The 14,397-nt window shown below is 38.9% G+C and overlaps 1 protein-coding gene across 8 annotated transcripts in view; it reads left to right on the top strand.

Moving 5' to 3' along the window:
• Positions 1–2,741: 2,741 nt before the first annotated feature.
• Positions 2,742–14,397, top strand: part of ATF1 (activating transcription factor 1) — a 58,820-nt gene continuing 47,164 nt past the window's right edge. For 7 of the 8 annotated variants that reach the window (XR_005657154.1, XR_005657153.1, XM_039882053.1 and 4 more), the window contains exons 1-2: positions 2,742–2,969; positions 8,562–8,660. Coding sequence is in view for 5 of the 8 variants with exons in the window: in XM_039882053.1 (XP_039737987.1) it covers positions 8,568–8,660 (93 nt within the window). In the remaining 3 variants the exon portion in view is untranslated. The remainder of the gene's footprint in view (positions 2,970–8,561; positions 8,661–14,397) is intronic. The other variant, XM_039882056.1, reaches the window with a different exon arrangement.

Below are 14,397 nucleotides of genomic sequence, written 5' to 3'. Positions count from 1 at the left end.
ATTGAGGGATTTATAGCAAGAGAATAACATCCTCAGATTTGCAACACAGATCATTCTGGTAGTCATACAGAAAATGGATTGGTATGGATAGGGAAGAAGGGACTATAAAACCTGAAGCAGGGAGACCAGTTGGGAGGTCTTGGAATAACTGCAGTGACAGAGCAAGAACATTTCAACCACTGCAGTGACAGGCTGGAGATGAGAGGCAATATGTGCAATATGTCATGTGCATTGGGAGTCAGTAAGATTTCAACCATGAGTATTCGGCGTTAGGAAGGAGGAACTCAGATAACTTCTAGGTTTCTGACTCAGGAAGTCAGGTAGCTGTGGGGCTATTTATGAAGACAGAGAACAAAATATATTTGGGAAAGAAGATGCTATTTTGGTCATGTGCATTTGAGGTGCTATGGGACATGTAAGTGAAGAAGTCCAAAAGGCAGCTAAATATTTAGGTCTCTGCCTCAGGAGAACTCTGGCCAAGAACTAGATATTTGGGAGACATCCTTTTAAAAGTGGTAGTTGAAAACAATGGAAGTGGATGATACTGCCAAGGAAGATCATGTAGAGTGAGAAAAGGATCAATAACGGGAGCATTTAAAGACTGGTGGAGGAAGAAAAGTCTACAAAAAGTAAGGGAATAACTGGACAGATGGGGCAAACCAAGAAAGAACATGGGCACAGAAATCATAGTGTTTTAAAGAGGAGGGAGTGGTCAACAATGCCAAAGGCTTCAGTGATGCTGAGTAAAAGAGGGACTTGCTAGCATCTGCTGTGTATATATGGTATCTAGGCAGTCACTGGTGTGACTGGTCAGAACTGACTGCAGTTGCAGCTATGGGAGCAGAAGACAGAAAACTTGTTCGAGAGAGGTGTGATGGGAGGTGTTACTGTGCAGAGGCTACTCTTTCCAGAAGCTTTAACTGTACATAGGAAAGAAAAAGAACAGTAGTTAAAAGAGGGAGGCTGCATTCCTTTCAAAGATGGAATAAAAAATTTTCTGCGTTGGGCAAAGAGCTAACAAAGTTTCCAAATATAGCAATGAGGGGTAATTGACAAAGCAAGGTCACTGAGGAAGAAGGGGTGGGATGGCAAGTTAGGTTTCTTTGTGTCTTTTTTCTCACTTCTGAAGTCCAAGATTTCTGTTTTCTTCATCTAGTTATTTCTCAAGGTTCACAAGAGTGATAGGTACAGCTTGTTACACTTCCATAAGAGAATCAAGGACTGTGGGAATATTTATGAGTGGCAGTGTTGCACAGCATAATACCTGATTTAGACTTAAGACATTACAGGTGGAAGAGGAGCTAAGTAGGGAGCGGTTCATGCACATTTTGAAGGTATCAGTAAAATTTAGTTTCTTTTGATAGTAACATTTTTCAGTTTCCCCACCCCCTCCTTTTACTAATTAACATTTGTTAAACATTCTGTGTTCCAAGGAAGGAACAAAACAAAATAAACATAGAACCAGCCTTCCAGCCACGAATGTTCTGGATTCCATAATGACTGACGCTGGGAAAGGCGGTATCTTGAGAACCTCTTTCCCACTCCTTACCTTTTTAAGGGCATTTTGCTTTCTATGATACGTATTTTGATTCTTTAAATAATTCTGGGACATAGCCTGAGTAGTATGTTTCCTAACTTTGATAAGACGACAAGCTTAGATAGGTTGGGTAATTTGCCTAATCAAAAATCTAAAATAAAGCCAGTCAACCTGTTTTAGCTTTTAACAAGTAGTCAATCATATTTGATGAATGAATAACAATGGTTTGTGGGCTCTTAGGAGTGTCTGGCCCACAGTAACTCTTCAGCTTGAAATTACATTATCTATCCTTAAAGGTCAAAACCAGGAAGAGACTCTATCTACTTAATCAGTTTCCTACATTGGAGATCTCAAAATAGGAAAATCACGGAAAAAAATCTGGAACTTTTTATCAAGAGCATACTAAAAGGTTTCTCACTTATCATTATCCCTACTAAGCCATAAAAGAACATTTTGCAAGGAAATGAATTAAGTATTAAGAACGCATAATCCCTTCTCCAGAGGTAGACACATTAAAAAAATTTTTAAAGTTTGTTATTAAAATGACAGTGTAACATTTTATTTTACGACACTCCATTGTACGTAACTTTTTTCAAAATTAACAGTTGGGGTAAATCTTTGCTTCCACGTGACACGCTACGGGCATCTTGTTTGTTTCAAATCACTCTTTGTAGACAATTCTTTCACATGAGATAAAGGATACAACTCCTAACGCAACTTCATGGGGTCAAAAAGTCTGGGTGAACTAAAGTTTACTAGGACAAACCTCCAAGCTTCAAGTCCCTTCTCTACCAGAAGCGTGGGTCAAGGCGAGGGGCGACAGCTCTGGGCCTGATCATCCAACCCAGAGCAAGTAGGAGCTGAGCCGAGAGCGATGCGACTAAGCGATGAAAGCTGCCCCACACCGAGCCGCCTCTGACACCAGCAAGTTGGTGCTGGCCTCCGAAAACAAACATGTGGGAGGAGTGCCCGTAGAGCCGCTGAAGCGAAAAGGAACCGCAAGCAACTTTCACCAAACCTCTCCCGGGGAACACTTTCCGTACGCGCAGCTCGCCATTCAGAGGAAAACCGGCACAAGATGGCGGCGCACCACGTGAGCGACGTGCTGACGTAGGGCGGTGGCCGCACGGAGGCACCGCCTTAACCTCACCCCCCCCACGCTCACTTAACTCAGTTTTGGCCCCCTCCCTTCCCCGCCCCAGCCACCGCTGCAACGTGTAGATAATGCCGCCAGTGGCGGCCCTGACTGCCGAGGAAACGGTAGCCTAGGACAGTTGGCTAAGTGACACTGAATCTCCCCGCCCCGTCAGACGCTTAAGAGGCACGTCCCCCGCCGCGTGAGGGGGTGGAGAAGTAGGTAGTGAATTCGGATCCACCTGGGAGGGGGGAGTGCAAGTTCCCGCCCCGGACAGCGGCAAGGCGGCAGCCACAGGTAAGCGAGGGACAGGGGTGGGACGTGTTCCTGAGTCCCCGGGCAGGGGAAGAGTGCGTGGATGCGGAGCTGCGAGGACGCCAAGCCGGGTCGTGCGCCGGGTGGGGGTCGCGTGCGGGAGGCTGCGGTGGGGGAGGGGCGCGGAGGGCGCGCGGCGGAAGGGGGAGGGCCTGCCGCTGTCCCCGGACCGAGCATGCTTCCGGTTCTCGCCCCTTGGCCGCCCTGTGCCCTTTTTGTCGTGGGTCTCCACCTCCTTTCCCTCTCCCGCCCCCCAATCAAAATAAAACTGAAGACCTCCCGCCGCGGGGTGGCTTTCACCTCTGAAACCGCCCCTCCGCGTCTCTAAGGCGAGCGCCCTCCAAAAAAGATCTCGGTGTTGGGCGGGGAGCCGGGGGTGGGAGAGCCGGGGCGGCGTGGTCTAGGCGTCCGCTCGTCGCCCGCGGTTCGGGGCCCGGGACCGCTTAACTCCTCCAGGGAGTGCCCCGGGTGCCCTCGGGTTGCCAGGCCGCGGGGGCGGCTTAACGCGGAGGGCAGAAACAGCCCTTACCTTCGTGGAGATTATAGTCGAGTGGAGAGAGTAAAATAATCAGACACACGAATCACTAACGGAAAGATGCAGCAGATGAGCAAGGAATGAGTGTGGAATGATAGAAGCTCGTCTGTTTACCTCTAAGACGATCAAGTCGAAGAAACTTTACATTTCTCCTGTTATCATAAAATTAAGCATGGTGTTCCACAGCGTCAACTACGCCATGGAGCTTATCGCTTTAAAGTTATTGTAGATGTTAAATAATGTCTAGTTATTTTGTTAGCTTTTGAGGAGCAATGGGCTAATAATAGTCATTGAGAACCATCACACTTCTGAGGCTTTTTCAGCATAGATTTGGCAAGCATCTTTGTCAGACTGGCCTCGTTTGTGATGTTTGTACACTATGTTTGCAAAATGTATTTTATCCTGAGAATATTGTTACCAACAAACATGCAGTTTTATGTAAATGTTTTTTTCATATGGACTTTATAATGTGCAGTGTCTCAATTAGAATCATTTCTGTTGTCCAAAAGTTGAGTGTGTTAGCTCTATTTGTAGTCATCCTTTAAGGTTATGTTTGGTCTCTGATACATCTGTGCAGTACTGTTGTGTCACCACTAGACTGTAGTCCCATCTAAAAATGGTTTGTTTGTTTGTTTCACACATCATCCTATTTACTTAAAATGAATTTCCAACACTAAAGTAGGGTATTTTCTTGTGCCTGAATTGTCCTGTTTGTAAAGATGGGTTGAAGTAATTGTCTAAAGATGTTTTTTTAATCATTATTTCTATCAGTCTTCAGTAGGGAAACAACTAAACACATTGACTTACTCAGCAGTATTAAATGGTGCAGAATATTAGTACTATATTGGGAACAGGATGTGGTCTTTGACTCCGTGGAGCTTGCTTTCTGGTGGGGAGACAGAAAGCAGGTAATTTCAATACTTTGATAAGTTCCATGAGAAGAGGGTGAACATGTGCTTCTAAACCAGTCTAGGGGAGTCATGAAAGTTTGCCCTGAAGAATAACTCCTAGGAATATGCCAGATGAAGAGAAGGGGAATAGTGTATGTAAAAGCCTGAAGGTGAGAGAAAGCAAGGCAGGCACATTTGAAGATCAGAAGGAAATTCTGTATGATTGATAGGAACAATTTGGAGGGAAGATCACGAATTCAGTTGTGGAAATGGTGAGCAGGAGACTCCTTGCCCTCAAGCTTATAATTGCTCAATATCCTCTTCATTTATCAGACAAGAATACTATACTGTGTTTCTTGATGTTTACTGTGAGGGTCTCTGCTAGGCACAGAGCATACATTTACATGATACAAGCCCTGTCCTTAGGTGCCTTGAAACTAGGGAAAACAGACATGCCAATAAACACAGTTCAGAGTGTTAAGTAACCTTATTAGAAACATCTGCAAAAGCACAGTTCTGAAGGCATTAAGGAAGGAGGGACCTGGAGCTGTCAGAAACATCATGTTTGAGATGTAATTTGAAAACAGAGTAGAAGTTTGCCAAGTGGGCAAGTTGGGAATGTGAGGGTATTCCTGGAGGAGGGGTATTGTGGAATAAAAGAACATGAATTTTGGATTAAAACAGTTCTGGCTTCCGCACTTGGTTCACATCTTACTGTGAGATCCACAGTAAATGACAATTTCTTTGAGTCTCAATTTAGGGAATCCCAGAGGTAATAATATAAAAAAGCTTTTAGTTCAGTGTTTTTAAAAGTTTTCTCATAAGTGCCATGCCTTTACTTACATTCTCTAATTGTCAGCAAGATCACAGCCTGCTGCTGTTTTTCAGCTCCCCCAATTCATGCCCATTGACTGCACTTGGAAGCTGTTTTACTGCCCCCTGTGATTGTGCCCTACTTGAGTGTCTCATTGTTAAGCTTCCAGCTGCTGCCTGGGGCTTAATTTTTACAGAAAATGCCTTTATACGCCTAAAATTTATTCTGTGTTGAGCAAGTTTTATAACAGATTGTTGATCTTATCCTCAATTGCAGGAACAATAGCTAAAAATAAGTGAATAAAAGTTGTGCTCCGATAACATTAAAATGCAGCGTATGTATTGTTTATAATGAGATGAAATTAGAAAGCTGTTTTCATTTTGGGGAAAAAATGCTGATTAGTTGATTCTTCTTTATAGAAAATAGGTTATCTTCTTTTCCATAGAAAACGTGGTTGTAATAATTGTCCAAAATGTTAGTTGCTGACTATAGCAGCTTTCACTAGGAAATGTATGTTGTTTTGTTCATGTTACTTTCCATTAGATATAGGATTTCTTAATGACATTATTATGGGGGGAAAATCTGACTCACAGTGAAACAGAAAAATATCATTTCCAGTAATTTAACAAGGTTTTAAAAGTCTTGTATAGTTTCTTTCAATGCTATAGTAGTACATCTTTTTTTCCCCTCGTTTGCTCCATATTCTTACTTATGTCTTCTGAAATGAAGTGTTTTAAAGGTTTTTAAATAGAGATAGTATGTAGAAAATATATGATACCATCTTTGATGCTGTCTATATGTTTACTCTCTGAGATTACACTCGTATTAGTATAGATTAAAAATCACTGCACTCTTCCTGAAGAAGGGACTATATGGAGGCTTAATAGTTGAAGAGAGAACAAAGGAAACACTGGATGAATTTGTCAAAATTAAACGTTTTAAAATAATTATAGTTAGGTCATACTGGAAAAATTATTTGTATCAACATGATAGAAGTAAAATTTATATGAGAAAATAATATAGGCTAATAAGAAAAACTATGTTCTGGTAGATGGATGGACAAATAATACGAACAGATAGCTCACAGAACTAATGGAGAATTAAAGAAATGTAAAACAATATACCATTTTTCACCTATCATGTTAATAATGACTTCTTTAAATATTCCCATTGTTTTCTCATGTGCTTCTGTTGGACTATAATTCTTTTGGAAAACGTTAAATAATCATACTCCTTGACCAAGTAATTCTGCTTTTTGAAATATATCTTATGGAAATAATTTTAATTACAGAAAAAGCTTTATGTACCAAAGGTATTAGTCACAGTATTGTTTTGTTTGGTTTAAAAAAAAAAGGAACTATGTACATTCACTGGATGGAATATTATGTAGCCTTTAAATATGTTTATTTAAAACAGAAAATATTTGTGAAAAGTGGAAACAGGATACAGAATGTGGGGGTACAAAATTGTACATAGAGTATGTTTATGACTTTAAAAATTGTGGAAAGAGAAGACAAAAGAAATTAGACAGTATTGTAATTAAGATTCTGTCATCCCTTTTTCTTTCTGTTGTATATTTTCCATCTTAGAAAAAAAGGCTAATGACATATTTAGAGAGAAAGAATTAACACTTTCTGTTTGAGGTGATTTTATACCTTTTTTCAATGACTAAAAACAATAGCCTTAATCCAGATGTTAATGAATTTCTGTTTTCTGATCTCAGAAAAAAAAAACAACAACAAATATGTAGGCTTAAACTTGACAATTTTTAAGTCAGTGATGCTAAGGGGCAAGTACCTAGTTGCCCTCTCTCTGTCTTTTAAAACATTTTAAATTGTGGTAAAAGACACATAAAAGTCTTAACCATTTAAAAGTATATAATTTACTAGTGTTAAGTACTTCAACATTGTGCAGCCAATCTACAAAATTTTTTCATAACCATTAAACAATAACCTTTTCCCCCGCCCTCTAGCCCCTGGCAAACACCCATTCTACTTTCTATTTCTATGAGTTTGACTACTTTAGGTACCTTATATAAGTGAAATCATGCAACATTTATCTTTTTATGACCGGCTTATTTCACTTAGCACAATGTCCTCAAGGTTCATCCATATTGTAGCATGTGTCACAGTTTCCTTAGTTTTTAAGGCTTAATAATAATCTGTGATATGTATATACCACATTTGTTTATTCATTCATCTGCTGATGAACATTTGGGTCACTTCCACCTTTGGTTATTGTGAATAATGCTGCTGTGCACTAAGTGTACATATATTTCTTTGAGACTCTGCTTTCAATTTTTGGATATGAACTCAGAAGTTGTATTGCTGGATCATATAGTAATTCTGTCTTTAATTTTTTGAGTAACCATCATACTGTTTTCCACAATAGTTGCACCATTCCCAGCCACAGTGCACAAATGTTCCATTTTATCCACATCCTTGCCAACACGTTTTCTGTTTTTCAATTTTTTTGTTGTTGTTAGCCATCCTAATGGATGTAAAGTGATATCTCATTGTAGTTTTGATTTATAATGATTAGCTATACCGAGCATCTTTTCATGTTTGTTGACCAGTCCTCTCTTTTTTTGTCTTTGCGTATAACCATATAAACCTTAAATTCTACCTCCCCCCGCTTTTTTTTAACCAGTCTCTAAGTAGTGCTTCTCCCATTTGACATAGTCCATCTCATATAACCCATTTATTCTCATCCTTCCCCAACTTACATATCCTGCAGTTGATTATCTAGACTATCCAGATTTTTAGAATCTCTTTAGGTATGGTTTTATTTATTTATTTACTTCGTTCAACTTTTACTCAATAAATTCTCTATATAAAACTATATGTGCAATTAGAAACTAACTGTTCTCTAGAATGGAGAAAGGAATGCTGTGTCCATGGACAGGAAGACTGTCATACTTCTTGAGTGGTTAGCATTTGAAAATTTAGTCCCAACAATTTATGTTCACATGGATCAAAATTCAAAATATTTAAAAGAATATGCAAGGAAAAGTCTTCTATGTCTGTGCTATAGCTACCAGTTTTCTTCCATGGAAGCAACCAGGTTATCAACTTTTACACAGCTATGCGATATATTATACATATTCTGTAGCACTTTTTATTTGCCATTTTTAAGATCTTATAGTTAGATTGCTACACATCCAGAGCAGAGTTTTGGGAGCATGTTGAGTCTCGATAAATTGAGCTCAGCCCACAGTATAGAAAGGCTTTGACTTTTTCCTCTGAAAAAGTATGCATGTTGAGAAAAATATCTTAAGATTTCTTGAAAATAAAGTCAGAAAGCATCTTTTAACGGATTTTTTTTCCCCTTTACAGTTGATTATGGAAGATTCCCACAAGGGTAACACTTCAGAAACAACACCTCAACCTGGTTCAGCAGTTCAGGGAGCTCATATTTCTCATATTGCTCAACAGGTAAGGAAAGGACTAGCCAAAATATTGAGTCAGTTAGGAATATTTTGTATGGGTTGTTTCACATCTCTAATTACTAATGTTCAAAAAAGAACTGAACACAAACATGACAAACAAAAAAGAACCTAGCAAAAAAAAAATGGTAAAATGTTGAAGTATGTGGAAAACAGATTTCATTTAAATATCTTGTGAGGATGATTTGGTTTTATTTTCTTTTATAGAAAATATAGTTAATATTATTTTGATAACTATATACCTCTCTAAATTTGGAGAAGTAGATTTCATTTTATGTAGTGCATGATTTAGATTTTAAGACTAATTTTGTTGCTGTATAAGAAAAATGAAAACTTATTTGGCTCATTGAGCTAACTTGAAATAGACTGATAGTTTCAGGAGGTAAATCATCTTCAATTCAATAGATTTATTATGGACATATGGAAAATAATTTTTATTGAACTGGAAAATAGGCATATTTGTTAGAGGATTTAAATTGACAGGCATGCATATTGCAGAACTGATGATATTTTTTCAGTTTTAAATTGTCCGATCCATGCACCTGACCCACTTTAAGGAAAACAACACAGTATTTGTTGCCAGTGAAAAGATTTGGACTTTCAAGCAAAAATTAGAATTTTGGAACACTTGTATTCACCATTGTAAACTCGACAGCTTCCCAGTAGTTACAGACTTTTTAATTACAAAATTGTATTACAAAGTCATGTATGGGTATAAGATCCATTCAGAGTGCAAGATAGAGCAGTGGATTTTAATGTTAACAGAATACACAAATTCAGATTGTACATTACAGACAACATTTAAGAAACTACATCAAAGAAGAATAGCCACAGTTATCTGAAAAGACTAATAAAACATTCCTCCCTTTTCCAGCTACACATCTGTGTGAGGCCAAACTGCATATACCTCAACAAAACAACATATGGCAATATATTTAATGTAGAAGCAGTAAGAAAATTCAGCCATTTTCTATTAACTCAAACATTAAGGAGATTTGCAGAAATGTAAAACGATGCCATTTCTCTCACTAATTTTCTTGGGGGAAATTTAGTAATGCAAATTGTTATTTATGCTAACATGTAATGGATATATAGTTATTTTTAAATGAACTGTTAAATATTTTTAAAATTACTGTTGTAATTTTAAATGTATTAGTAGATTAAAAACCCACATAAATAAAAGTTCTTTGGGGTTCTCAATAATTTTTAACAGTGTCGAAGGGTCTTGCGACCAAAAAGTTTGAGAACCAAGGACCTAAAGGGTCATTCCTTCAAGCTTGATGCATCCTTCTCTATTGTTTGCCTATACCTGTGAAGGATAACGGTATCTTCTCCAGATGGTGCTAGAGAAACAATAATAGAGTTCTTCAGTTTCCTTTCTGTTACTTGAGCCCTTAACAGAAACTTTTTCATTTTAATTTGGCTTATTTATATATCTTAGTTATTTTTGGTTATATGTGAATGTTTTCCAGATTTGCTCAGAAGCATATTCATAATGAAATAGAATTAGTATATTTATAGGTGGTAAATAATTTTACAGTGATTTAAAAAATGATATCTCTGACTTTATATCTGTTAGACTGAATTCTGTGAGCAAACAGTATATAATATATTACTAGTTATTCAATTATTCAGTTTAAACTAGGGATATAGCAGTGAACAAAAATCTCAGGTCTCATGGAACTTACATTCTGGTTTTGGGGAGAAAGCAATAAAATGGATATCAGTTGTCAGTATGTGCTGTGGAGACTAGTTAAGTAGGGTAGGAGGGGTAGGGAGTTGTTGCTGGGGACAGGAGGATTTGCCCTTTTATATAAGGTGGTCAGAGAAGTCTTATCTGTGGAAATACTTCTTCAATTATATGGACCAACAGTTGTAAAAGTCTGAGACTGATATGTGCTCCTCATGGTTACAGAACAGCAGGGAGGCAAGTATTGTGGGAGTAGGAGGAATGAGGAGAGTTATACAAGATGAGGTGGAGAGGTTTAGGGTGGAGGGGAAGAGCACCAGATAATGTAGGCCTTGTATGTCACTGTAAGATTTCTGGCTTTTAATCTGGGTGAGATACAGAACTTTTGGAGTGTTTTGAGTAAAAACATTATCTGACTGATATTTTAATAGGATCACTCTGGCTGTTTTGCGGAGTGGAAGCATGAAAACCAGTTAGGAGACTGTTAAAATAATGTGCAACAGTTGTGGCTTAGACCAAGATGGTAGCAGTGGTGGTGCTGAGATAATTAGATTCTTGATATAATTTGGTTGTAAAATCAACAGTGTTTGATTTTGGATTTAACGTCACTTTTGGGGGAGGGAGGGAGGAGTCAAGATTGACTCCATAGTTTTTGGCTTGAGTAAGAACAGAGTAGCCATTTGTTGAGACGGACAATAGTGCAGCATGTTTTTCTTTTCTTTTTGAAAGGCTGTTGGCAATCAGGAATTTGGCTTGTTAAGCTTGTGATAACTATCTGTATTCGTTTTCTGTGCTGCAAAACATTACCACAAATTTAATGGCTTAAAAGAAGATACATTTGTTGTTTCACTGTTTCTATGGAGTCAGGCATGTTTTAGCTGGGTTCCTTGCGTTCAGTTTCACCAGGCTGCACTCAGGGTATTGGCTGGGGCCGAGTTCTGGAAGCTAGACTGGAGAACAAGCTCACTCAGGTTGATGGCAGAATTCATTTTGTTGCAGCTGTAGAAATGAGAGCTTCAGTTTTCTGTTGGCTACCCACAGCCCTTAGAGGTTGCCCACAATTTGCTGCCACATGGTCCTCTCCATAAGCAGTTCACAACATGGCAGCCTGCTTCTAAAAGTCCAACAAGAGGGAGAGTGAGTCTGCAGCAAGAGAGAGTCAAATAATATAACCAGGGGAATGATATCGCATCCCTTTGTCATAAAATATAACACAGTCATAAGAAGACAGCCCTTCATCTTTGCCTGATTCTATTGGTCAGAAGCAAGTCGCAGGTCACTCCCACACTCAAGGGGAGAGGATTACACAAAGATATGAACACCAGGAAGTGGGGATCATGGGGCCACCTTAGGGTTTGTCTGCCAGGCTATACAAGTAGATTTGTCCAGTAGGCAGTTGGATATATATGGTCTGTAGTCCAGAGAGGTCCAAACTAGAAATGTAAATTTAAGAGTTGTGGATTTATAGATGGTCTTTAAACTCATGGAGTGATTTCTGGCTTTCACTTAGGATGTAGAAAGAAAGAGTATTGCTCCCACCCTAAAATAAGAATAAGCTATAATATACAAAACTTTCTCAACTCATCAGAGGTGAAATTTGGGCATGGCTTACCTGTAGCACAGGACAGGAAGAAGGCATGGCTACCATACAGGGGAAAGAAGAATTCAGCTAAATTTTTAATGAATTGCTAAAGTCTATAAGTGTAGGCTAGCATGAGAATATAGAACCCTTGTGGACTGTAGACACAAGGGTGGGTAACATCCACTTGCAGGCTTTCTTCCAGTGACCTTCAACAGTTGCTCATAAGAAAGACTGAGAGAAGCAGAGGAGACCAGCAAAAGCCTTGCTAGGTGATACAGGCCTACCCGGACCCTTTTTCCCTGTGGAATACAGCTTTAAGCCACTGGAGGAAGGGAATAAACCCTGAGGGAAGAATAGGAAACTGTCCTGTGTTCAGATCATTAGTTTTACTATTACTGGGAGAAAGCCCCACCCCTGAAACTCCAGGATATGGGGCTTGCTTGAGACTGAGACTGGGTCTGGATAACAGAGAACCTCCCTTTTCCCTGCTAGCAAGTAAAGCAACAGCAGTTTGCCTCCCTGGGGAGAGGCAAGAGTATGGATAGAGCCTCTGGGGCAGGTGCACAGAGAAAGCCTAAAGCCGAGAGTGGAGTAAGACCAGTGAGAAAAACTCTCTGGCAAACCAGTCCCCGCTCTAAGCAGAAGGTCACACTAGAGAAATTTGAAATTGGTAGTGCACTTAAGGCAATCATAGTGACAAATCCAAACCCAGCTCAATTCCAGAATAGATTAACTCAACCCCTGCCTTCTCTCATTCCCCACTGATAGCTAGTCGAAGAGGAGGCTTGCCCATTTTCTGCCGTAAATACTGTTTCCTCAGTCTGTACTGTCTTATACTGATATTCATCATTTAGGCAAAAATTATGAAACATACAAAACAAGAAAAAATAACCCATTGTCAAAAATAAAAATAATCAATAGACTCAAGATGACCCAGTTGTTATAACTATCAGATGAGTGTAAAATAACAATGAACAACATATTAAAGATTCTAATGGAAAAGGCGGACAACATATATGAACCGATAGTAAATTTCATCAGAGGATGGAAACTATATGAAAGCGTCAAATGGAAGTGCTAGAAATAATCATTGTGACTTAGATGGAATATATTTTGGGGCTTATTAGTAGACTCAACAAGACCAAGGAGAGAATCAGTGAACTTGAAGATAGGTCAACAGAAATTATCCAAACTTAAAACGAAGAGAAAAAAATGAGGAGACAAACAATATCTATTTAATATCAGTTTAAAGTCATAGGACTAGATGAAATTACTGTGAGGTGAGTATAGTCAGAAAGGAGGTCTGTGGATATCACTCTGGAGCTCCAGTTGGATCCAAAAGAGCATGAAAAAAGGGGAGAAAATGAGTATACAAACTCATTGACAGTAAAATGGATAGAGAACTCCTTCGAGGAGTTTTGCTGCAAAATGGAGCTAAGAAGTACTGAAGGGGGTTGTAGGTTATGGAAGTTTTATTTTTATTATTTTTAAGATGGGAGGAATTAACAGCCTGTTTGTATACCAGTGGGAATGATACAATAGAAGTGGAAAATTTGATGATACCGGAGAGAGAGGTCAATCCTGGAATGATGTTCTTGATGGAGATGAGAATTAGTCCGCAAGTAGAAAATTTTATTTTATATGAGCACAGGTACATCATTTATAATAAAGTAAACACAGGTGGGTGAGTAAATTGAGGATGAGATATCCTGAAAGTTTGCTTTTTAGCATCTTTATTTTTCAGTGAAATAAAATGCTTTGAGAAGATAAGGAGGAAGGAGAAAGTATGAAATAGTGTTCTAGAACAGTAGAAGACTTAAGTGGACTAGGAATACGTAGTATGATTGCTAGAGAGCATTAACAGTCTACCTGAGGTTACTGATCATGGAATTAAAGTGAGACCATTACGTTTAGTTGTGTGTTTTTCTCCAGTCAGACTCAGGTAACTTGCATGCAGGTTACAGGCATAGAGTAGGCGAGTTAACAGGGTTGGTGTTTAGTCAAGGGACTACAGTAAAGCAAAAGCAAACAAAAACAAAAACAAAAACAAAAACACAACATTGGAGGTGTATGTGACATAATGCTGGCCTGTGAAATTTAAGCTGTAAAGATAGTAGGCTCAATGGATTATAGGTTCCTCTGGAGTCCAAGAATTGTTGGAGGTAAGTGGTACTCAAAGAGAGGGATATTTGAATTTGAGATTATAGAGAGTGCATTTACTGGTGATGATAAGGTTAAAGTAGGTGGTTCTAACTGGAGTGGTACTGCTCCCCCACTGTGATATCTAGAAATATGGGTGTGGGTGCCACTGGTATTTAATGGGCAGGTGCCAGAGATGCTAAATGTTTTTCATTGAGCAGGATATTCCTACACATAGAAGAATTGTCCTGCTCAAAATGCCTGTTTAGAAACTCTGTAAGGTATGACAGTGGGTGTGAGTAGCCGAGGAGGATG

The sequence above is a fragment of the Pteropus medius genome, unplaced genomic scaffold, assembly GCF_902729225.1.
Source record: "Pteropus medius unplaced genomic scaffold, Ma_sr-lr_union100, whole genome shotgun sequence".
In the NCBI taxonomy this organism is placed as follows: Eukaryota; Metazoa; Chordata; class Mammalia; order Chiroptera; family Pteropodidae; genus Pteropus; species Pteropus medius.
Note: the sequence above shows the minus strand (reverse complement) of the source record. Positions and strands in the feature narration are given on the sequence as shown.